This window comes from Cheilinus undulatus, linkage group 9 (assembly GCF_018320785.1).
Source record: "Cheilinus undulatus linkage group 9, ASM1832078v1, whole genome shotgun sequence".
In the NCBI taxonomy this organism is placed as follows: Eukaryota; Metazoa; Chordata; class Actinopteri; order Labriformes; family Labridae; genus Cheilinus; species Cheilinus undulatus.
In genome coordinates this window covers 6,353,007-6,377,306 of record NC_054873.1, presented here as the reverse complement: position 1 = coordinate 6,377,306, position 24,300 = coordinate 6,353,007, and the positions used below count along the sequence as shown (strand labels likewise).

The 24,300-nt window shown below is 39.9% G+C and overlaps 1 protein-coding gene and 1 long non-coding RNA gene across 2 annotated transcripts in view; one reads left to right on the top strand and one right to left on the bottom strand.

Annotated features, from left to right (window-relative positions):
* The window catches only part of LOC121514701, a 56,141-nt gene that overhangs the window by 5,208 nt on the left and 26,633 nt on the right, over nucleotides 1-24,300 (top strand). The gene's annotated exons all lie outside the window — the stretch shown is intronic.
* The window catches only part of acanb (aggrecan b), a 29,945-nt gene continuing 13,313 nt past the window's right edge, over nucleotides 7,669-24,300 (bottom strand). The window contains exons 3-19 of the mRNA XM_041794930.1: nucleotides 23,352-23,735; nucleotides 22,808-22,982; nucleotides 22,039-22,166; nucleotides 21,652-21,945; nucleotides 21,282-21,536; nucleotides 19,142-19,316; nucleotides 18,671-18,798; nucleotides 18,280-18,573; nucleotides 17,916-18,026; nucleotides 17,681-17,788; nucleotides 14,956-15,966; nucleotides 12,169-12,282; nucleotides 11,904-12,062; nucleotides 11,446-11,528; nucleotides 9,794-9,938; nucleotides 9,432-9,614; nucleotides 7,669-8,148 (exon numbers count right to left, since the gene is read on the bottom strand). Of these exons, the coding sequence (XP_041650864.1) occupies nucleotides 8,057-8,148; nucleotides 9,432-9,614; nucleotides 9,794-9,938; nucleotides 11,446-11,528; nucleotides 11,904-12,062; nucleotides 12,169-12,282; nucleotides 14,956-15,966; nucleotides 17,681-17,788; nucleotides 17,916-18,026; nucleotides 18,280-18,573; nucleotides 18,671-18,798; nucleotides 19,142-19,316; nucleotides 21,282-21,536; nucleotides 21,652-21,945; nucleotides 22,039-22,166; nucleotides 22,808-22,982; nucleotides 23,352-23,735 (3,839 nt within the window). The 3' untranslated portion in view covers nucleotides 7,669-8,056. The remainder of the gene's footprint in view (nucleotides 8,149-9,431; nucleotides 9,615-9,793; nucleotides 9,939-11,445; nucleotides 11,529-11,903; nucleotides 12,063-12,168; nucleotides 12,283-14,955; nucleotides 15,967-17,680; nucleotides 17,789-17,915; nucleotides 18,027-18,279; nucleotides 18,574-18,670; nucleotides 18,799-19,141; nucleotides 19,317-21,281; nucleotides 21,537-21,651; nucleotides 21,946-22,038; nucleotides 22,167-22,807; nucleotides 22,983-23,351; nucleotides 23,736-24,300) is intronic.

Sequence of the window (24,300 nt, the reverse complement as noted above, 5' to 3'; positions counted from 1 at the left end):
CGTAGCGGTATCCTTTTAACGCCCCTGGCTGGCGTGCCCACACAGTCAAACAGTGAGAGGAGGGTGCAGCTGAGCTGGGTCAGTGGTCCGTTATAAAACAGCTCCTGTGTGTAAACAGCGACGCTCTGTCTGATGCACTTTTAGACCGGCGTGTATTCGAACACGTTGCTACGCCCGAACGCCTGCTTCCGTGTGCGAACAGAAGTCCTACTGATGATATGGCCAACAGGTTTTTATAAACAGGTTTTATTTACACCTGCTCATGCACCCTTCCACATACAGCGCTCCCTGTAGCACTCACAGCAGATCTGTTTGTGGCAACTGTAGCGATGAAGGCCGTTGCTGTGCACGCTGATGAACAGCCTATTTACTGTATGTTTGTTCACGGTTGGTTTCCACAGGAAAGTAAAAACAAACTAAATGCCAACTCTGTTCCCCTCCGACTCCGAGAGTTTACCTCAAATTTAACAGCTTCAGGGAGAAATGACGTTTCCAAAAATCGACAGAAAGATCCCACTTCATGTTTTTACATAACTGAAAGTACAGAGCGACCCGTGCAGTCGCCTTCAGATGTCAGAGATAGTTTCAGTCAAAAGACGAACAGAGATGGATGATTCCAAGTTTTATTTGGCACAGCACAGAATACTGTATGTTCACATCAGGTTTCAGGATCCAAACAAAGTCACAACAGGAGTGTCTGTGTGCGGTGGTACATTTAATTTGGTTGTAGTGAAAACATGAGGAATCACAAACACTGATACAGACATCTTCTACCAACATTCGTCCTGGATGTAAGCCATTTAAATTCTTATGGTTTAATATGGTAAATTTGTTTGATTCTGATGTGCAACAGATTCACAACGTTCTGAGACACCAGGAGTGCTTGAATTGTTTTAATTTATTTATTAACTTGAACAAAATGTGCAAATCTTTGTACATGTTTAACTTGCAGCCTTGTTGGACTCACATGTTTCATTTTCTTTTTTAAGATGTTTTATGATGAATTTTTTTAGACAGGACAGTGGATAGAGAGGGACATCAGTAGGGAGTGGCACAGGGTGGATATGAACCTTGGTCGCCCATCTGGAGGATTATTGGTGCCTTCAAACGTGCCGTGTTTACCATGAAGAGAACGCCCTGCTCATGCTATTTATGACACCTTAAGTTGAGTCAGACTTCAAGTTCACAAGTTGTGGCATTATAATGGTTTCAGAGATGGTGGAGACCATGGACATCAGTTTTTAGCCACTCATGGGATCATAATGAGCTGTGGAAAGTGTAATCTAGACTGTTACCGGTGTCTTATCCTTTTGTGTGATGTTTAAACAAAAGGCGGATTCACAGAGTCATGTCCAGGTGTGATGTTTAACGGCGAGGTCAGACTACACGATAAATTGTCTTATGGTGGTCACAATGTTGGATTAGGCGATCCTAGAGCCAAAACAAGGTGCCATGGCTTAACTGACAGACATGACAGATGACATGGAGAGATGCAATCAGTCACTGCGACCAATATGATGATGTTGGAAGTAGGATATTATATCTGTATTGGCAGATATCAGCTTTAATAGTGAATTATTGGTATCAGCAGACGGGAAAATTTCTGCCCACTGGCTGGCTCAGAAGAGGGCAGTTGGAGCCCTTATGTTTAGGGCTGCAACTAATGGTTATTTTTTATGTCGACTAATCTGTCAGTAAATTACCCAATTAGTGGATTGATCACGATTATTTGGGACGGACTATTTTGGATCCCCATTTTATGTAAATAGTAGTGATTTAAATAGTAGCAGTTCACCTGCCTTGCAGGTTACAAATAACTAAAGGATGGCTTTCTTTAAAGGGACTGGTATGTCCATAAAAGTAAATAAAGCAAATTGCCCATCCAAAAGTGAGTTTTACAGGTGAGTTTTACCGGCCGGTATTTGATTTTACTAATATCAAAAAAAAAAAAACAATTAGTCAACACTTGAATTTCCATGTTGACTAATTTTTATAGCTGACTTAATCGATTGTGCTGGCTAATCGTTGCAGCCCTACTTATGTTTGGAAAAAATGCTGCAAAAGTTCCCTCTCAGATGTGCGTATAGGTAGATGAATCTGATAAAGTGCCCTCTGACGTACCCTCTATGTCTAAAGTCACTAATTAGCAGACGTGATCTAGATCCGCCCACAAGTCCCATCCAATCCAGACCCGTGCGCTCCTGTTATATCATACTGACGACCGCTTCTCTCTCAACCTGGGCAGCTTTTTTAAATTTACGATGATCTATCTAAGTAGTTCACAAGCTGGAGTCCAGTCCTGGATGGGGGCAGGGACTCTATCTGCTTTGACATTGTCAAAATTAGATGTACGAAATGTTTTTGAAACAATGATTGAAAATATAATGTATTAGGACCAACATAAAAGATGAAAAAATGAAGAGAATCTTAGTTTTGTGCAAAAAGGCATTTAAAAAAATGCCCCCAAATCTTTGAGATTATAAAGTCATATATTAGTAACAAGAAATCAAACTTAGTATTTCAGAGTCTAAGTTGAAAAAATTACAAAAAATATTGAAATTTCAAAGTTTATCAAGTCTTCAATATTGACATCAGAAGCTCAAAAATGTGAAGTGTTAACAGTGTAAAGTAAAAAAATAAAAGCCAAACTGATAACAGTGTTTGCATTTTTGACTTTATAGTCTCAAAATTCTATGTTTCCATTCGCCTTGTTTTTTATTTGTTTCTAGATTGGCCCTAATACACCATTGTAATAATGAATTATGATTTGACTTTTTGGGAAGAATAAGTGTATGTAGGCCTATTATGCAAGGATTTTGCTAACATATGCCAAAGAAACTTCTTAACCAGGTTATACGTTCCTTCTTCCAGATAAATGGAAGAAAATGGATGGATGGACATTTATGGTTGCTGCACGCTATGCTGTTTTTGGTAAAAGCCGCTGACGACATGGAACAACTTGTAGCAGACAGGACAAAAGTCAAACATGCTAGACTTTCTTAGGAGGTCAGGTTATTGAATTTCACTCACTATGAAACTACACGAGATAAAACGACCAATTTTAAGATCCCTACTTTAGCTAGACTGGTCTGTAATTGGGCTGAAAACGTGCAGTCTGACCTCGGCTTAGGCTTTGTGACATTTCACCGTAACATCACAAAAGCGTAACTGTGGAATGAATCCACCTTTTCCTTTTTGCTGACTTTAGAAAACAGGATCAGAAGAGTCAGTGGGGGAGCTTAATGCTGTAGGTAGAGCTCCGGCTGTATCGGTTCTTTCGTTCTTCTACGATGCAATAAAAGGCCACCAGATGTCATGCTGTTGTGGAACAAATGTGAATGTCTGAGGCGTGATGGTAGCAGAGCATCATTACAAATGCTAAGGATTTACTGGCTACAATTTCCATCTTTACTAGTAACATTGGAAGGCCACACATAACCTCGGTATACTGAGCATGACTTTATCACCGCCACCCCTCCATGTTGGATTTTCTTGAACTGATTGTGTCTGTGTCAGAGTTTGTGAACGCTTCATTGGGAGTCAGATATGGACACAAGTATCTGCTCTGCAAATCTTGACCTAAAGAAGGTCATGGTCGACATTTTACAGCCTCCATTTCCACCTAAATCTTCACCCTTTATATTTATCACTTATATAAATTTCTACAGCTTTCACAGCTTTTTTTCTCTAAAAGTTTTTCAGACACAAGTTTAAAAGACGTTCATTTCTGTTTATTAGACCTTGTCATGTGAGAAACAGCCATCCACAAAAACTTCTGAAGTTAAGCCTGTGGTTGCACCAACTTGATAAATAACGTCAAACCAACAAGCAGGCTGATGATTCAGTTATCACACAGCTGTCTGCTCTGAGAAAGTTATTGACAGATCCTGCTGTTCAGAGAAATCTAGAGATTATTTACAGTGACAAACTAATCCATTCAGTATATCTACGTCTTATAAAGGCACTATTTTTGCACAATTCTCAAGTTCATTACTCTAAAGAAGACCTAAACATAACCCCAACCTGCAAAACTGGGCGTGCATTTTTCATAACCCAACGAGTCGTACATGTTTTCGTTGAATAAGGTGCACTGGATTCACGTGATTAGCACAGAATTGACAGAAGGCTCCCAAAAGTGCATGAGTGCTAACTACTGAGACAAAAGTCTGCTGCAGTGACTCTAGTCATGTCTTCACTGGCGAGGACCACACCATCAAGAGAATATGTGTTTTCTGATGTTGAACGTCAGTTTGAGGAAGCTGAGGGGATCTGCTGGAGCTCCTAGGCATGGAAAACCCTGATAGGGCCGCATGTAGGAAAGAAATCTGTAAAAATAACTACTGGGGTGTGGTCCTGCTTCTTAGACTTTGTAATAAGCATCCCTTAAACATGGCTTTCTGTTCTGTCATCATCACTTGGTAGAGCACAATCATTTCATTTGAACTGAATTTATCATGATTTGGCTTCACAGGGCTTCTCAAACTTCTGCTTGTGACTTAATAATCTGTCCTTTTGATTTCTTAAAGGCAATTTATGCAGCTTCCAAATATTGAAATGGCAAAAATCTAGCAGATCCTGTAAAATTATATCAAGGAGTTTTAACTGAGTTTGTTGTTTTTAGCTTTGTGTTCACACAGACATAGCATAGAGACAGTACTTCCTCAGCTAGTTTGTATGTCACTCAGAGGGTCAATCATGCTTTATTCATGTTTTTAATGCAAACCCCTTCTCTTGAAATGCATGTTATTAGTTGGAATAATCACAGAATGTTGGTTTCGGTTGTTTAACAGCACTTCTCTGTCGCTCTCTGTCTCACAGATAAGGTGTTTACTCGCTGGGTCTGTTATTTTGCGACGTGTTTATTCAGAACCCTAATATGAAAAATCCTCACACACCGAGTCTGTTGCGTTTATTTGTATTCACTGTACTCAAACTTGTATAATGTGGGAATTGTTTCATAATCAGCGAGGATGAGCCTGTGGCTTTGTCAGTCCTTAGTCACATGGGGTCTGTCCATCCTGACAGAAATCTTCACGGGGTACCAGCTCGTGCATCATAGATAGTACTGTGCTGAGATGGAGAGCGGTTTTGAATTCAGTCTCCATTACGTGGCTTATCTGTTATTTACTAAAGTTGATATCAACGTAATACATGGACAATTCATGGTATTTATTGGGAGGGTGAGGACAGGGGTGAGCGAGTGAGAGAAGGAAGCAGCAGGTGCTGCTCTGACTACATACATAAAATCAAACCTGTTCTGAAAAAAATGATGGACGGAAGTGTCAGTTTCAGTGTGCAAACATGATAGGAAAAACACGTGGTTGATTTTCTTTTCTAATGTGCAAAAAATTTGCACGGAAAACAGACTCAACATGCAAAGGCCTTCCTTTGATGGTGAAGCCAGACTGATGTGCAGGGAAAATATGGAAAAAAGGTTTCAGGATGGGGACTGTGGATTTATTTTAAACTGATACCCTTGGTGACATCCCTTAAAGATCAGAGTCCTTTTCTACAATCAAACATTAACTGGCTGTGGGTGTAGAATTTCTGTCTTACAGCGCTGGTATATCAGCTGTATGTTTAAGTGCTAAGAAAACAAACAAATTTCACCTCCAAACAATCAGATTTATTCAACGTTCTCACCAAAACCTACATTTTCTTTTTCCTGATGTTACATTGAAACACATCATAATGATGTTTACCTTCATGTTAAAGTCATTTTTCACACATCATAGGGTAATGCTTTATCACCTTGTGTCGTTACAGCATGCAAGCCTCAGACATGCCCTGTACGTCTTCTAGTGCTTCTATTTCCAATACGAACGAGAGAAAGTGCTGGATTTTCTATTGACAAACCTTTGACAGCTTTATGCCTCCATGTTGACAGACTGTAATTTTTTAAAGACAGATCTGGATGTTATTGTTGCACAACTGTTTTCACTTTGTAAATAAGATGAAAAGTGTCAGTCGGACACTCCTGATGACTTGTCATCTCCTCTCCTTGTTCCTCACACATCTCAGCTTGAGGAGAATAGGAATGACTCAATGATGTTGGGAGACTTCAATAGAAATGAATGTAATCAAGCTGATTATGTCACTGACGTTTGCTTGCATCTCATGTAGTTAGGACAGGCTGTTAGCGTTTATCCTGCTGATTTCATCACTGGATTAATATTCTTGACTGGCTCGACTTTCTTAATGTCATGGCTGTTTTGGAGGATGACTGTCCTGCAGCAGCAGGAAGAGAGTCACAGATGCTGCATTTTGTTTGCTGAACACTGATGATGTGCTTAACCCTTTGAGACCGGCGTGGTTTTATTCAACAAGAAGAGACATGTGTAATTCAAAGTTAAATAACTTGTGAACTATAAATCATAGCCACTAACTTGTTTCATCCTCTGAAAGCCCTCTGTCATGCCATTCTAATGAAGCTATTCACGCCTTTGTATCTCTTACAGAACATTTTCTAGCAGGCCTGGAACTTGGCTGACTCTCCAGGGTCTGAAAAGATCAAGCCACACCAGTAACTCCGATATTAGTTGTCTTTTTATCCATTTTTAATCAGTTTTTCGATTATCGCAGCAGCTAGCTGGGTTAGCCTGCTGCCATATTGTCTGTTTGTATCCCAGAATGCATTGTGACTGGGCTGTGACAACCAATAGGAGGCTGTTCTGTCATCACATTATGCTTTGCTGAATGCAGTAGAGAGCCCGAAGGACCCATAATAGAGAGAAAGAGACACAGAGAGGCTGTGACGTGTCTCTCCTTGTCTTTGCAGACAGGAACTGCTCTGAATAATGACTCAAATTCCCCAAGCACAAGACCTTTTTTGGGAAAAATAGGAACCTTTTGAAGACTTATTTTGACAGAAAGACTGTTTTTTAACTTTTTGGTCTCAAAGAAATGGGAAAAGACGTTTGTGCAAAAAACATAGTAGTTAATATTTAATAGTTTTTCTTCTTTTGTCTTCACAGTCCAAAACTTATTTTTTTTAAATTCAAGTGAATTGCTGCAGCACACATATTCTTAAAGCCCAGGTTGTCCCAAAGAAAAGGATGTCTGGAGCTTGACTGTGCACCACAGGGTTGATGTTTTACAAAAGTTGTAAGACAAAAAGTCCAGGCAAGACAAAATGGTTAAAAAATAGCTGAGGGCTCAGAGGGTTAAGACCTTTTAGTATTGAGCCTTAATTTTGTTCCAAAACTTCATCAAACAGTCTTTTATGCACCAGTCAGGTGATTTAAATGATGAGACTTAATCACATTAATAAGCTCAATGTTTTTTTGTAAATGTTTGGGTTTGAAAAACTAAATACCAGATCCTAATGGGAACAGGTTTTGATCCTAGTCTCTAGTCAGGAGGATGGAGCAGAGGGATAAATAAGATGTGTCCAAAGAGAGCATTTGTTTTGGTCTGAAAATCAGCTCTAAAAGTAACAAAGTCTCACTTTAAAATTTTTAATAATCAAAACAAAATAAAATCTTTTAAATATTGTTTGACATGTACTTACTGCTGTTTAAAGTCGGTCACAAACAAAAAGCTTGAGAGCCACTGCCTATAAGTAAAAGTGTTCAATACGAAGCACACAGTTATTGTCCCTAGAGTCTACCACCAAATAAAAGAAATAAAAAATACTAGATAAATCCCTAAAAATGTACTAAAGTTCTATGTTGCATGTGTTTTACTTCAGAGAATCCAGCTGCATTTGAAAACACTTTGATCGGGCTGTTTTTTGGAGTTTGGGTGTCGCTCTAAAGCTTCTTATTTTACAGTTTTATCTACATGCAGTGCTGGCAACAGTCTGGGATATGTCTCCTAATACTGGGTCAAAGCTATAAATTAAAGGATATACATACAGAAAACTCTAGAAGATTTAGAGGGACACCCAAAGACGTAAGCTGTCACTCTAGCGCTGTGTAAATGTGCTTTAAAGTGTGTGTATGTACACGCTAGGGCTGGGGTGTTATCTTTTTGGTCGGGCATTTGCATTGGTGTCCATGCCTCTTTACAAGAGGGGTCCTTTGTGGCTCTCTGCAGTGTGTCCTTTCATTCCTGCTCAGTGCAGCTTCCTCTGTTCCCGCTGGCTGCTGACACCTTTACTTCTCCTCCTGAGGGATCTTTTGTGTAGCCTGTTGCTGCTGGCGCCGGCTGTGGGAGAAAAGGTGTGCATACTGATGAAATCATACCAATGTGTGCCGCTAAAGTACTCGTAAATTAAACTAAAGTGACGGTTGTGGCGAAAGGATCAAGTTACAACGCTGCTGACTGGATTCAAACAATTTTCCTCTGAAGTCTGCTATGTCTGCAATTATAATTCATTTAACCTTATGGTATTTGATAGTAATCCATACTTTACTGGATTGATTCATATGAAGAGGGAAAGTAAAAGTTACATGATAAAAGTGGAGGTGAGAAAAAAATCATAGAATTAAAAAAAATGTAGTGATAAATTATTATTTGATTTAATTAATTTTAGGATGATTTAATGAAAATTGTTGCAATTTGATAAAATGATGGCAAATTTGATCATTTGACTTTTTTTACATTCATCATTTACTGTGCATACATATTTTTTTTAACATTTAGGGAAAGACTTAGAGTTTGGAAATGACATGAATGCAAATGAATTAAAACATTAAGGGGTAAAAATGTTGTAAAGTCAAAAGTGCTGATCCAGTAATTGAAGAAAACATTTTTTTGTCATTTACAACAAAAATATTCAGACCCCCTTCACTTTATTTAATTTTATAATGTTGCAGCCTGATGCTACAGTCAAAAAAATCCTTTTTATTCTCATTTATCTACACTCAGTACCCCATCATGACAAAGTTAAAACAAATATAAGAAATCTTTGGAAATCTTTAAAAATATTAAACTGAAATATCACATTGACATAAGTCAGTGGTTCCCAACCTTTTCCATAGCCCCCCCCCCCACTTGTATCTAAGAAAAGCTAAGCCCCCTTGGATCCACTTGAAAAAAAAAAAAACAGCAATTTTAATTGTTTTCACTGACAGAATCCCAATATAATAGGCCTACACTAGCTTTTAATTTTCAAGAAAAACTTGAAATTCTTTAGTTGAAAAAGTCAGAAATTTGCAGGAATAAAACCTTTTTTTAATGTTTTTTTTTTTTTTTACTTTGAAAGTCGTAAATATACATGGACTAAACCTAATTTCTTTGAGATAATAGAGCGAAAATATCATAAACTCAAACAATGTTTTCAGTTTGGTTTCTCCTAAAGTTTTGACTTTTACACTGTTATAAATTTACAATTATAAAAACTTGAATTTTTTAGTGTTTAGTGTCAAAATTTGGGCTTTTTTAGCTCTGAAATTTCACATTTTTCTTGCAGATTTCTATTTTTTAAAACTCTCAGAAATTCTACCTTATCATCTAAAGTAGCCCCCCAACATTTCCCTATAATTTACCTTCTGTACACTCCACTTGTGGCTCCTCCCACTGTCCATCTGGCATACAGCGTATGACAGGCAGGTGGCGCTGTGTGTAGCCTTCATCGCACTGATAGCGGACTATAGAGTTGACAGCGTAGCGGTCTCTGCTGCTTCCCATTGGACGTCCGTGTTCGATCACAGGTGGAGCTCTGCACATGACTGAAACAGAAGGAAAACCAATCAAGAAACAACCCGAGTCAAGACTTTTATTATCCTGTAATTGGTCTGGCCACGTGGTCTCAAAGAAATCCTGTCATTTTCAGAAAACCAGACTTTGCAGTACTCACCTTATGCACACTTTCCTACTTGTTCAGACATACTAAAACATATTAGTGTACCTGGACCAGTCTTGCAGGTGAAGGGAAGGTGGTAGTTGCAGGGCACGTCATTCCACTGTCCACCCTCGTGCCAGATCATCACCACACAGTCCTCCTCAGAGTTGAAGTAGTTATCCGGCTGGTTGGGCCTCCAGTTCTCAAAGCTCTGAGAAAGTTAAAAGATCATCAGTGAGACGTTAAAAGATCGATTAGGGGGCTTATCCTGCTTACCCCCGTATTATTGATGTCTCTCTTTAGCTTTCCTATCGTATAAAGGCAAACGGCAGAAAATATAATCTGAAAAGAAATTAAAGGAAAATAACTGTGGGATCAGATCATTCTGCAAAGCTAGGGCTTGTTATGATTGAATTGAAAAATAACATGAAAAGAAAATGTATGGTTTCTTATGATGCAACGACAAAGCAAGGAAAGTCTGACATTGGGTAAAATACTCATTTACAAATGAGGAAAATAACTGTTGAAGATTGCTAAGAAATGAATTTCAGTTTTAATTTTGTTGATTAAGACTGTGACTAAAAGCGATCTTCAACCACCTTTTTTCCATGAGGTAGGCCAAACTGAGACTGGCTGAAATAGAGTTAAATGTTATGTAGTTTTTGCCAGACATTCAAAATCCATAGTATTTGCAGTAAGATCATCTTTCTCCTTTCATGTTGATGTATATGGAACTTCGATTAGGTATAAACTACTGTTGTCCGTGTGATGCCTATGCAATGAGGCAGGCAGCCTTGCCTGTAAGCCTGCGCTGAGGGCAACAAAACCCAGTGCCTTTACACTTACAGATCTGAGTATACAGGCATGGCAGAAGTGTTGCAAAAGTCAAGTGTGTGTGACAGCCAATTAAAAGGCAGATTTCAGTTGTAACTGATGACTTGTGACTATTTTGACAACTAAAAGCAAAAAAAAGTTTTCAGTACCAAAATAAACTAAGTCCACAGTTAAAGATTGTCTACACATGTGCAGATTTTTGCACACATTTATGGATCTTTGTACAAATTTGAAAATCTTTTTTATTGACATGCAAATCTTTGCATGCATTTGCAGATCTGTACATGCATTTGCGTATTTGTGCACGCATTTGCAAATCTAGCTACGCATTTGACCTACAGTATCAGAGTCACCATAATGTAGAAAACAGGCTTTTTTTTTTTTTTTTTTTTGAGTTGTTATGTCAGAAGCACTCCCTAACACTCTGCCATTGTTGAGAGAAACAGTCATATTGATCTTAGTTATGCACCTGTGCTTGTGCATGATCATCCTGTGCCAAAGCTCACCTCTTCCATCCATGCCAGGGCCAAGGACCATGCTTGAGTACAGAACAGAACACTCACTCTAGTCAAACAAACTGGACTTTGGGGCTCAAGCATGTTAGGGCACAGTACAGATTGCCTAGTGTGTGTGCCCTTAGAGTCTGGATCTTTAGCGATGAGGGGTTTCTTTCAAACCCTCCTGGCAACAGGCTTGTGTATACTCTAGAGTTTTCCTACAGAAAGCCTAGAGGTCAGAGAGTGAGGACTAACATTTTATAATGTATTAAAAAACTAACAGGAGGCTTGGAGCATTTTTAAAGCCTTGTAGCAGCAGCAGGGGGACTGTTATTATTTTAAGTATAGTACAGTAAAGAAGTCCAAATGTTAACAAAACAAACCTACCAGAGGACTTCCATCCGTCCAGCGGAACTCATTCTGCACCTCTTTGTCATTGAGTCCAATCCACTGGTAGTCCTGACCATTGGCTGCATTATAATGAAAAAAACATTATAAATAAAACAGATCTAGGAGTAGAATAAACATACAAATTCCTTTCTTTAGGAGACTCTCATTGATTAAATGGCTGTGGTAGTATCAGGATGCTTCATCCTCCCACAAGGGCTCAATTAAAAAACATGGAAGTCGACTTCCACAGCCCAGCAGTTCATGTTTTTGAGCACAATAACTATAATTATCCACTTGCTGATCCCTCACTGGCTTCCCACCCCCCCAAAAGCTGCCATTTTTTTCTAAATTTGTCAAGCATTAACGTTTACAAGCTTTAAAATCATTATTTGGCTCTAAAAGCATTTACAGCCTTTTAAAGTTTAAAGCACACAAAACCACGCGTAAATACTCACAGTTGACAAACTGCTGCTCCTCCTGAGAGCCGATGCTGACCAGGTGGGAGTTGAGCTCCTGACAGCGCTGCTCAGCCTCAGACCAGGTGTCTCTCTCCGCAAAGTGGAGGTAACAGCTGCCCATAAACTCCAGCCAGCCCTCAGCGCAGCCCTGCACACCTACACAGACAATCACATGACTGAAGAACAGCGTAAACATGTATAAATGATGATATTCTACTTTTTTATCCTGCTAGTCTTGTGCAGTATGTTGTGGTTTACTCACGTGTGGTGCAGTCTTCACCGGTGAAACCAGCAGGACACTGACACACAGCAACGTCTCCCTGAACGGTGCAAGATCCTGATCTGCAGGGGTTCGGATCACACGGGTCTGCAGAGGCTAACAGCAGAGAAAGGGGACTTAAAGTTAAGACATTCTGATGGACAATTTAATTTATTTTTTCAAATGTGGAGCAAGGAAACAGGAATGTTTGTGCTTTGTGCAGTACAATATCAGTAAATTAACAGTGTTTATGTAAAATATGTTTTATGGAGTATTTGGATTTGGATTTTTTTGTTATAATGAGTAATGTAGACAGTTCAACAATCAAGTAATTTATTTTATTTTTCATGGAAGTTATTCACGACTGAAAAAACCTTTATGTTTTGATGCCAAAAAGTAAGCATGCATAGCTAGATAATCCAAATTGAAATATGGCAGAGGGGACAGTTTTTACACTGTGTAGGGTGGGAAATGGCTAAAATGGGTAGTAAAATGCTGAAAAGCTGTTAAAAAAGGCAAAAATAGGTTAAAAGCTGCAAAAATTGGCAAAAAAATAAGTGGTTAAAGACTGGGAAAAAGAGGATGAAATGGTGGCAGGTATATAGCAGAAAGAATATTTTAAGAAATTAAAAATGTGGCAAAAGTTGGCTTGAAGTGGCAGGTAATCGACCAAAAGTGGTAAAACAGGCATTAAGGATGGGGAAAAGCAGTTAAGTGGCAAGATGAGGTTAAAAGAGGCAAGAAAAAGATAGACAAAAAATATGGGTTGAGAAAGTTAAAAACAAGTGGCAAAATGGGTAGTGAAATGGTGAAAGGCACTTAAAAAGTGGCAGGAATGGGTTAAAAGTGTCAAAAATCTGCTTAAAGTGGCAAAAATGGGCAGTAAAATGTCAATAAGCAGTTAAGAAATGGCAAAAAATAGGTTATAGGTTGTAAAAATGAGACCGAAAAAAGGGATAAGCATCAAGTAAGGGTTAAGAAATAGAAAAAAAACCTGGGTTAAAAGTAGCAGAATTTGGCTTGAAGTGACAAATAATTGACTAAAAGTGGCAAAAATGGGCAGTACAAATGGCGAGAAGTGGTATAAATGAGGCAAAAAGCAACAAAATGAGCAGCTTAAGTAGTTGAGTGGGTTAAAAGTAGCAAAAAATTGGCTAAAAATGGCAAAAGTGGGTTTAATGTGGAAAACAGAACAGGTGGAAGCAGACTTGAAAAGAGGTTAAAAGTGGCATGAATAAATAATTTGAACACCAGATCCCATTAATAACTTGGTACACTTTTAGTCCTAATAATAAAGTCACTGTTAGCAGGATGCTAGCACCAGTGCTGCTGATCCAGCACACATGCATTAATACCATCAATAAAGTGAAACTAGAGAGGCCCATTTTTAGTTTTTCAGGGGCCCAGCCAACTCTGTGGGCGAGTCTGGACAAGAGCAAAATCATGATGAAGCCTACATTTAAGAGCCCATGTTGTATTGTTCTCATTATAAATGCAGTGTCTAATACTGTATTTAAAGAACCTCCTGTTAAAGAGCATTCATATATTTTGATTGTTTTCTAAGGATCCTGACTTGATCTGTCTTGTTATCTGAAGATAGAAGCGTGTTTTTCTCACAATAATGCATTAATTTCTCAAGATACTGATACTCATTTCATTGCTTCTTCTTGGGTAAGACTCCTATCGTGCCAACATTTTCTGGGGTGTTTGACCATAAAAACAGATCAGACTCAACAGGTGACCTCTTCTGCCTCATCTTTTTGGCAGAACCACTGTTTTGAAGTAGCCGTCAGGTGAACTATTGTAGCATTAAACTGTTTGGACAGAACAGATAAACATGGGTACGGATATCTATTTATGCAACATTATATGACGAAGGCTGATGTTTGTCAAAAAGGTACCAAGATACCAACATTAACCAGATGCAACCGTGCATCTCTGTGGGAAAGTGAGTGAAATAAACTGAATGCATGTCTTCCCAGGCTTCTTTTGTGATGTGCTTTTCTTTTTCTCTCTTTGATCAGTTGTTCTGTTTAATCTATCAACATTTTTAAGTCTCTTTGCCAGTGATAGCTGAGGCCAGAGACATCTGGTTTTCTGTTTGTCTGTCAGCTGATCTTTAGAACGCTGTGAGGGATTTTCTTTCAAACTTTGCTCAAACTGATGAACTGATTATACTTTGGAGGTCATAGGTCAAACGTCAGGGTCACTGGGCCTCATGTTCATCCTTGCTTTCCAGAACATTCTTGTGAACATGCCACACTATATCGGCTAAAGTATTCTGCTGTCTGACCATCACACCAACAAGGACTGCAGTGACATTGTATTCAAATGAATGCACTTCAGTGTGGAGTTGGTCCCACCGAGGCCATAAGTCAAAGGTCATGGCGTTTGTATGCACCCCTGACTTGTGACAGGCAATCTCAAGTACACTTTCCCAGATTGTCTACAAACTTTGTGAATGCAGTGTCTCAGGAAAGCTTTATCAGGTCGTATTTAGACTCTAGGATAAAATGATTACATTTTGGAGGTCAAAGGTCAATGGTAAGGCTGTAAGGCCTTGTGTTTAGGCCTTGCTTGTCACATATGTTCTTTAGAAGACATCCCAGCCCTTCTTCTTGTTTGTGATTTCTCATGAAGGAGTTGTTGGTGTGTCAAAAGACTAGACCAGTTGAGAACTACTGGTGTATTGTGTAATTAGCCACTCTCTAATGGCAGTAATGTTGTCATGTAAGCAGCTACTTTAAGAAACAAGGCTAACATTGATGATTTATGACTTAAACCTCATACCTTCCACAACATCTGGCTGCTCCACGACAGACGGTGTTGCTAAAGACACTGATGGTGCTGTAGTGGGGCTGGTGTAGGCTGTATCAGGGGTCACGTAGTCCGTAGGAGCCGGGTGCCCTTCCTGGTCCCTTTCCTGGTCGTATCCTGATTGGCCAGCACTCGTCATGTATTCAGTGTAGGTCACCTGGTCTCCGCTGCCAGAGAGATGCAACCTTTGGTCCAAAGTGCCACTGTATTCATGATGGATCCCTGATCCGCTTCCTTCGCCGCTCACCTCCACCACCCCTCTGCCCTGCTCAGGCTGCCTCATCTGTGGCGGCACAGTCACCTCCATCAAATCGATGTCTGTGATGTAGACAACATCTCCGCGTTGCTGGAAAGAGTCCCCAGAGGCCGAGCTTCCACTCGAGACTCCAGATGGAAAGCCACTGGGGAAGCCGCTGTGGAAGGGCCGGTATCCAGACACTTCCTGCTCACCAGACGGCTGGATGGTAAGATCAACAGCGCTTTGGTCGATGAATGAGATGCCAGAAAATCCACCAGATCCAGTCCCGGACATTTCTCCTGATCCTGACATGCTCGATTCCACAAAAGTCCCACTGGAATCGATGCTCCCACGGCCTAACTCTTGCTCTGTGAATGTTTGCTGAGATCTGGGCACCTCCACCATCCTCCCGTCCACCATGATGATCACCGTGTCTCCGCTGCTGCTAAAGATGTCTCCACTTGTGCCAGAGTGCTCCCCTGATCCTGACACACTGCCTGGTTCTCCTGATGTGAAGATGACGGAGCTGCCTCCTTCGGCCTCCTGTGGACCTCCAGAGGCCGACCCCTCTCCAGAGAAGATGTCAGTGCGTCCGCTGAAGACGACTTCCTGTCCTGATCCAGAGACTTCTCCACTGGTGGTGGAGGTGCTGAACTCTCCTGAGATCTCCCCGCTGGCTGAGTGATCGGCTGAACCAGAACCGGAGACATCCACATGGACCGTAGGTGGAGGTAAAACTGTCTTCACTGGTTGAGGAACAAGGGAAAGAAGCATTAGCTGTTTTATTACATGCTGTTCAGCAATCTAAATACAGTGTTTTTGCAAAAAAAAACAAAAACATGAATACATTAACGTGAAAGTAAAATGTGTTTTTATTTACATAGTCCTTTTCTACAGAAGACTGTTACTGAAAATTAACATGAAAATATAAATAGCCATTGATGATGAATAAAAACCTATTTCAAAGTTGTAAATGTGGGAAAGAAACATACATACGACAGAAAAGGTCTGACAAGGATGTCAAAAATTACTAATAGAAAAATTTAAATATCAGATTAAAAGTTATTACCATTAAGTTTACTTATAATGACTGAAATTTATTTTATAATTTTTGTTTTTTAACTGTTTATTTTGATTCTCTATCTCTTAACTATGAATTTTTAACTCCTTATGTTGACTTTTTTTTTTCAAAACTCAAGTCAAAACTGTTTGTCTGATAATTTTGACTTTTAGCCTCATAATATCCATTTTTTCTAGCTCTAAATTTTGCCTTTTTCACCCTTGTGTCCTTACTTTATAGTGATGAAATAATATTCCATAATTCCTTTTTTCACCATTTTCATTATTTACACTCTTAACTGATAAGCTAAATCTCTTTTAAACTCTTTATGTTTCTTGCTTCCTCGCAATTTCATCTTTTTTTTCTGATGGACCTCATAATTTAAGCTTTAAAAAAAAAAATTCTTTTAATCTTAAAATTTTGACTTGAAATTATATTTTGGATTTCTATCTAAAAAAAATGTCAGACTTTATATCCCAAATTTAAGATTAACAATAATAACTCTGATTTTTTATCTCATAATAAATTTTGATCTCAGGAATTTTACTTTCCCTCATGTTAATGCGACTTTTGAAACTTCTTTATCACTTTATAAATGTTAGGTTAATGTTATATTTCCAACTTTTGATTTCATTACGAAGTTTTTTTTTTCTTAATTAACATTTTTTGTCAGATAAATATGACTTTTAAATATAACCTTGATAATATTGATAATAATAGTACAGATAGATACAACAAAAACATGACAATATAGTTATGATAATAAAGTATCACACACATAAGTTGTTTATTCAAAATTCCAACTCAATATCTCATTGCAGTTTCTTTAATATAATAATTGGAGTTAAAATCTAACACTTGTTCCTTTACCTGTACTTTTAATAACAACAATAATATTAATGATAATAACAACAATAATGATAATAACAATAATAATTTTTAGTCATAATTTACCATTTAATCTTATGATTATAAATGTATTTGTTAAATATATAATACATTATCTTGTTTAAAAATTTAATGAAATAATAATTTTGATCGTTTATTTCACATGCTTGTCTTTTGTTCAAAATTCTTACTGAATATAATATACATTCTGACTTTACATCTTGGACTTTTATCCCTTATTCTCATTTTTAACTTTAACTAACTATAACATGCTATCTTAGTATTTCAACTTTTTTCTTCATACTTTTGCCTTTATTTCATTATGACCTCTTAATGCTGTCTCTCATAAGTTTGTTTAATCATATAGTTATGACTACCTACCACAATTTTGACTTCATCTCATAAATAGGTGTAAATATATATACATATATTTTCAAAGAATCACTGCTTTATGTCATATTTATTAGTTTGTACTGGCAGGAACGGGCCCCCGTAGTCTCCAGCTGTCTTACCAGTAGGAACGACTTGCTGAGTTGTGATGATTGTCTCGTTGATGACCTCCTCTACAGTAGTGATATATACACTTGTCTGAGTTTCCTCAAAGGGCACAGTAGTTTCAACTAAAAAACAAAACAAAACAAAACAGAAGAGATTTTGCATTATACAGACTAAATACTTTAACATAGTAGAAAAGATGGTTAAGCTACAGCCATGACAAAGACTTCAGTCTTCATGCAGCCATGTTACCAGTGGGAGTCAGGTGATCTGTTGTGACCGTTGTCTTGTCGGTAACATCGACTGTCACTGTGGTCACATCTACTCTGGTTTCTGTTTCTACAGGTAGGGCAGCAGTTTCAGCTGAAAAAGACAAAATGAGAGAAAGACAAGACTGACAAATGTTTAATGAAAAAAACTGTGGCAGATTTGAGCAGCATCAAGAGTCCAACATACAGTAAAGATCTAGAGGGTTTGTTTGCTCTAGTATCAGCTGTGCTACCTGAGTAAATTAGATTTTTTTTACACCATGGAGCATATTTTTTAGGGCACTTTATGTGTATAGATTTTATTTATTGGAGAGATTCCTGTTTTTTCACACTTAACCATTTCCTACCTTTAAAACAGTAAGCATCGTAGCGCGAGTGCTCATCAGGAAATCCTGTCTGGTTGGGGAAGGCATAGATGATGTGGACTCCTACTTGACCGCCTCCACAGTGGGACCTGGGGGTTGTGATTGGGTAGCGTACACTGCGGTCCATCAGCCATCCTGGACGGCACTTATCCAGGCCTTGGTTCCAGGCTGCATAGAGCTGGCCGGTGTTGGCCAGGGTGGTGTTGAGTTTCTGACAGTGCTGCACGGCCTCATCGTAGGAGAAGCTGTCATAGTCGCTGGTGAAGAAGACCTCGCCTGAAAGAAAGCAGGAGCATTTATAAAAATTCAGAACACTTTGGATATGGCGGATAGATGGGAAAGTGCATTGGATTGTTGAGATTTAGCTCCTGACCTTGCAGACGTTCCACATAACAGAAGACATCGTAACGTTCAGTAGCTGGTCTCAACCCGTAGGATCTGACTCCTGGGAGGTGAGGCAGATTACCAGCACAGTTTTCTCTGGGTGATACGATGGGATACCTTAGAATGAAAGAGGATGTTGGCGAATTATAAAGCTTTTAGTCAAACAGAAACAGCAAAGTGTAGCTTATCTTATTCTTTTTTGCAAAGGGTCTGAATATTTCTGTCAATGTGATAATTCAGCTTTTTTATTTTTCATAAATTTACAAAAATTTCTTAAATTCCGTTTTCACTTTGTCTTTATGGGGTACTAAGTGTAGATTATTGAGAATAAATAAGTTTTTTTTTCAACTTGAGCATCAAGCTGCAATATAACAAAATTGAAAAAAGTGAAGGTGGCCTGAATACTTCCTGTAAGCATTGTATTTGGTTTACATCTATTAGTCACATGCCTCCAGCTCACCTGACTGTCTGGTCTCGGAGCCAGCCAGCATCACATTGGTGCAGACCTTTCTCAAAGGCGGCCTGCAGCTGCTGAGGACTGGCAATGACTGCCCCGATGTTCTGGCAGGCTCTAGCAGCATCCAAAAAGGTCAGAGTGTAGCGACCAGTGATGGGTCGGTAGTGGAAAACCACACCTGGGAAATGAGAATGAAGGACGTGATGACAGGACATTAAAAAAAAGGTATAACCTCAGTTATGTTTGTTTCCATGTCATACATGTAAATGGTAAATGGACTCAGGTTTGTATTATGCTTATCTAGTTGTCTGACCACTCAGAGTTTTTTACACTGTAGGTCACCCTTCTCCATTACAACCCAGGCAGCTGCTATCATTGCAAGCTATCAGTGCAGGCAGTATGTGAGTTTAACTCTTGCCAAAGCCAGTCAGGAAAAGAACAAAAAAATGATTTCTTATAGTTAAAGCTTTAAGTGCCACATTTTGCTCTCCTTTTAAGAAAGAAATGTCCAGTTCTGGTTTCTTTAGCTGCTGCTAACCTTGCAAAGCAGATGGATTGGCCAGTGAAAAGATGTACAAGTAAAACTAGATGCTTTCTCTCTTAAGGCTGGCTCCACACGCATTGATTCGGGCCCACTTTGTACCCCCAACAATAGGAGGGGCATAGTCAAATTTGAGGCTTGCTGCAATTTAAGGATTATTTTTCCAAATAATCCTTAAGTATCTGGTTTCAACAAGACATTAATTTATTTCTCCACTCCCAAGCTAGTCAAACCTTGCAAGTCTTGCTGAAGGATAGGTCATATTCCATGTCTGTCATCAGGCAGATTCATCTTGCAAAGCTCCAGTCTGAAACAACTGTGAGAATGGACCCAACCAATCGGCATCATTTGAGGAGAGCAGGTCGGTGGCTTTATTGGAGATTAGTTGTACTGGAAGCTGTTAGGAATGGCTGCTGCTGGTGTAGCAGTTAGCTCAGATGTAGATACAGTATTGCATTGTTTTTGGGCCTTTTCGTGCCTTTATTAGATAGAGGAGGACAGTGGATAGACTTGGAAACAGGGAAGAGAGCAGGGAGAGATGTGGGAAATGGTGCCACAGGTTGGACTTGAACCCGGGCCACCCGTGTACATGGTGCACGCCTTAACCACTTGACTACTGGTGCACCCCAGTATTGCAGCAGTTTTATCAGAACTGGACCATGTTTCTATATGGAATAAGTAGCAAAGAACAGCATTGAAAGTTTTTGTGATGGAAAAGATGTTTTCACTTTTCTCCCAACCTGCTTCAGCATGAGTTTGCAATAGATATAGCCGAGGTTAATAGTTTCTAGGTTTAGTACTATAAGCTGGTATATACAATGGCTGCCGCCAGTGTAGCCATTAGCCTAGATGTAGTCATGCTTTAGCCGCAGTTTTATCCAAAGTGGGTTACATTTCTTCACCAAAACAAAAGCAAAAAGCCAGTCTGAAAGCATCTCTGGGCAGAGATTATATTATTGCACTTCTTCCGACTGACCTCGAAATGAGTTTGACCCACAAACAAACTCCACTGTTAAAGTCCTGCCCTTCTCAAACACTTTGAATGGGAACTTAACCAGATTAATGTGAACTATATCCATGCAATGGATCTGTGAAACAGTTTATCTGGTGTGTCAGGTTAATCTGCTGCAGCCCAGCTAATCACCTCACCAGCAGCCATTGTTTACTGGCTTGCAGTACAAATATTCCACGCCACTTGCTGCTGTCTTGGTCTCCTCAAATGATGCTTAGTTTATCCACTCTCAGACCTGGCAAATATTTTAGCTTATAGCTTCAGAAGAATGATCCTTTGAATTTGCCCAACCCATCTGCAATATTTGCAAAGTTTGACTAGCTTGGGAGCAGGAAATAACCTTGTTGACACCATATACTTGAGGACTTGCAACAAGCATAAAATCGGACTGTGCCCTTACCATTTTTGGGCTGCAAATTGGGTCTAAAATCAAAGAATGTAGAGCCAGCCTTAAGAGCGGTCACATCCCTAGATCTAGGTTTTAGTTGTGCATCCATATTTCTGCCACTGCAGTTTTGTACACCTTCAAAATAAACTCTACCAGGATAAAGTAAGGTTTTACTCATCAATGAAGTTTATTCTCAGCATACCTGTGGGACCCATGGGAGCATATAGGTCCATCACTCCAAGTCCAGGCTCAAGTAAAACAGGAGTCACTCTGGTGAATGTGTCAGTCTCACTTGGAGGGACAGGCAGTGGGGACAGGGTGACAGCTTCACCACGCCTACCCTCCTCTTCCCCTCGAGTGGGGATGACACCCGGGTAAACACCTGGGGCTGGGGTCATTTGAATGATGTCTGGAAAGGGGGTGGTCTTCACGGGAACTATGCCTTCATCTTTACCAGCTGTGGAGACGAAGTTATTTAAGTGTGTGATGAATTTGATATCAAATATACTTCCTGAATTGGCCTGAACATTGCAAACTGGTATCTCATAGTGTTTTAGAGTAGAAGAATTTACCTCGGAAGCAGATGGCGTCATATCGTGAGTCTGGGTAGGGGTATCCTGTCTGGTTGGGGAATAGGTAGACAGTTCTCACTCCCAGGAGCCCCCCTCCACACTGAGACCTGGCAATGTTAATGGGGTAGCGTACACTCCTGTCTGCCAGCCAGCCAGCGTTACACACATCCATGCCACCTTGCCATGCCAGGTAGAGCTCTCCAGTGGTGGCGAGGCGGGCATCATGTTTAGTACACTGATCTGCGGCTTCATAGAAGGTGAACTTCTCCACAGACATGGAGTAGAAGACACTACCTGGTAGGAGAGAGGAGGAAAGTCAGATGTCAGTCATGACAGTGAACAGTTGTGGAAAATTCTTGCTCTTATTTTGTTGATCATTGAGCCTACCGGACATCTTCTCAGCAAAACAGTACACATCGTAGGTCTCATTAGCATCTCTTACACCATAGGTTCTCACTCCAGGGAAGGTTTCCTTGTCTCCATAGCATCGCTCACGGGGCTCCTGGATGGGGTACCTTAAAGGTCAAGACAGATGTTAGTCAGAAGATGGACTAAATTTAAGAGTTAGTGCCAACCTTGTGTCCTTCAATGTCTTATTTCAGGCAGGACCACTTTGTCAAGATCACACATCCCATAACAGTGGTGTGGCTGTCCTAGGACCCCTCTGCCCTTTCCAGACCTATGTAGGAGGCATCAAGCAGGAACAGCATACATTCCTGCTCTTCCTGTGCCTTCAAGGAAAGCCCGAGGCAGGGAAAGAAGCAGAAAAACACCTAGAGCAGAGCAGGCATCAATAACAACAGAAGGACATTGATTAAGGAGGAGCTGGGGTGGAGGAGAGTTGCGAAAAGCAGCTTACAGAGAGATCAGCAAAGAGTAGGCAGTTCTAGAGAGGCATAAATAAGAGAGCATGAGTGCAATTATTCTATAGTTCTCTTAGAAGTGAATTAGCTGGCTGTCAGCTGATGAGGGCTCGCATGAGATCAGCTGATCTCAATTACATGGCAGGGTTTCACTCCATGGCATTCCTGAATTAGCTATATGGTAATTCTATAGAAGTTTGGTGAAGCATTTGTATGTTTTGTTTTAGTCATTTCGTCCCTAAAAGTTAAGTTCCTCCAAACAGGACAGTACTGATTAATCAGTAAATCAATACCTGACAGTCTGATCAGAGAGCCATCCAGCATCACATTGGTGGTATCCATCATCGTAGGCAGCCTGGAGCTGGGCAGGGGTTGCGATTGTGGCACTGTTCTGTTCACAGGCAGCTTTAGCTTTCTCAAAGGTCAGGGTGTAGCGGGTAGAAATGGCTCGGTAATGGAACACAATACCTGTACAGAAAGTAGTAAAAAACAAGACAAGCCATGAAGGAATACCTCTTCAGTTATTGGACCAACTTTTACAAAGGTCTTTTCAAACAACTCTTGTGCTTGAGAACTACAAGTTGGACAAGACCGTTTACTTTGGATATTTGTTTCTGCCCAACCAAGATGCTACAGCTTTTTAAGTCGTCTTGATCCACATTTTTAAGCTTTCTCTATTATTTGACAGTTGTAGGGATGTGCATGTACACTAAAAGCTTTTAAGCTTTTGGAAACACTTCACGTAAGGCGTTCTGAGATCCTCCTGATATATTCTTGTTTGAGAGAATTTTAGAGGCTGTGTTTGACATAATAACTGAACTTAAGTAAAATTCATACCTTGAACCTGGATGTCCACAGTGTCATAGTTGTCCTCGATGCCTTGCATCACCTCACAGCGGTAAATGCCTGAATCTTTGGACCTGAGCTCTGTAATCTCAATGGTGGCATCGGTGGGCACTAGAGGGTAGTTGATCATGGTGACTCTGTCCAAATACTCTGTCTCAACTTGGACTTTTCCTTCTGATGCCACCAGGATGGTGGTAACTTTCTCCTTGGTGACGTAGGTCCATTTGATGCGGTGGGAGAGCGGGGCAATAGTTGGGGCCCCAGGGTCATTGACAGTGTTGTCCTGGAAGTAGCACGGGACCACTACCTTGCTGCCAAGCAGAGGACGGAGAGGCATCTCCATTGGGATACTGACACGCAACGTGCCATCCAAGGCTAGAAAAGACAGGTTAAAGTTAATTAACAGTATATATTGATTGCAAAGATTTTTGGTAGTATGTCATGCAAAAAAAAATATGCCTTGCCCTTAACAGACATACAATAACCCAGACTTTTTTCTGGTGACCCACTTTTCACAAGGTGCAAGCTCCTGCAACCCAACAACTTTGTCTTTCCATACATTATTGCTTATCAAGTCATGCTTTCTGTGGCATCCTCAGCTTCTTGGTTGAACTGATAGCTGGTGCTAGCTTGGATAACGTAATTCTGGACTCAGTCAGATCCTAACCTACAAGCCTGAAAGAAGCCAATTCACTCACAGAAGTGTTCTTCAAATGCTCAACCCCTTGGACCTTCAGTGGCTGTCTGGTCTGGACCAATGCGTTTCTTTGTTATTAGCCAGAATCAATAACTGTGACTTTTGTTCGTTTGCAGTCTAAGTTTGTTCCGTCTTTAATGGTTTGGAAGCCAAGATAAGTCCACATATCCACTCTGAATGCAGCAGAAGTGGCTTTGCTGGGTAGGTACAAGCAAGTGGCTTGCTCAGACTGGAAGTCTAGTG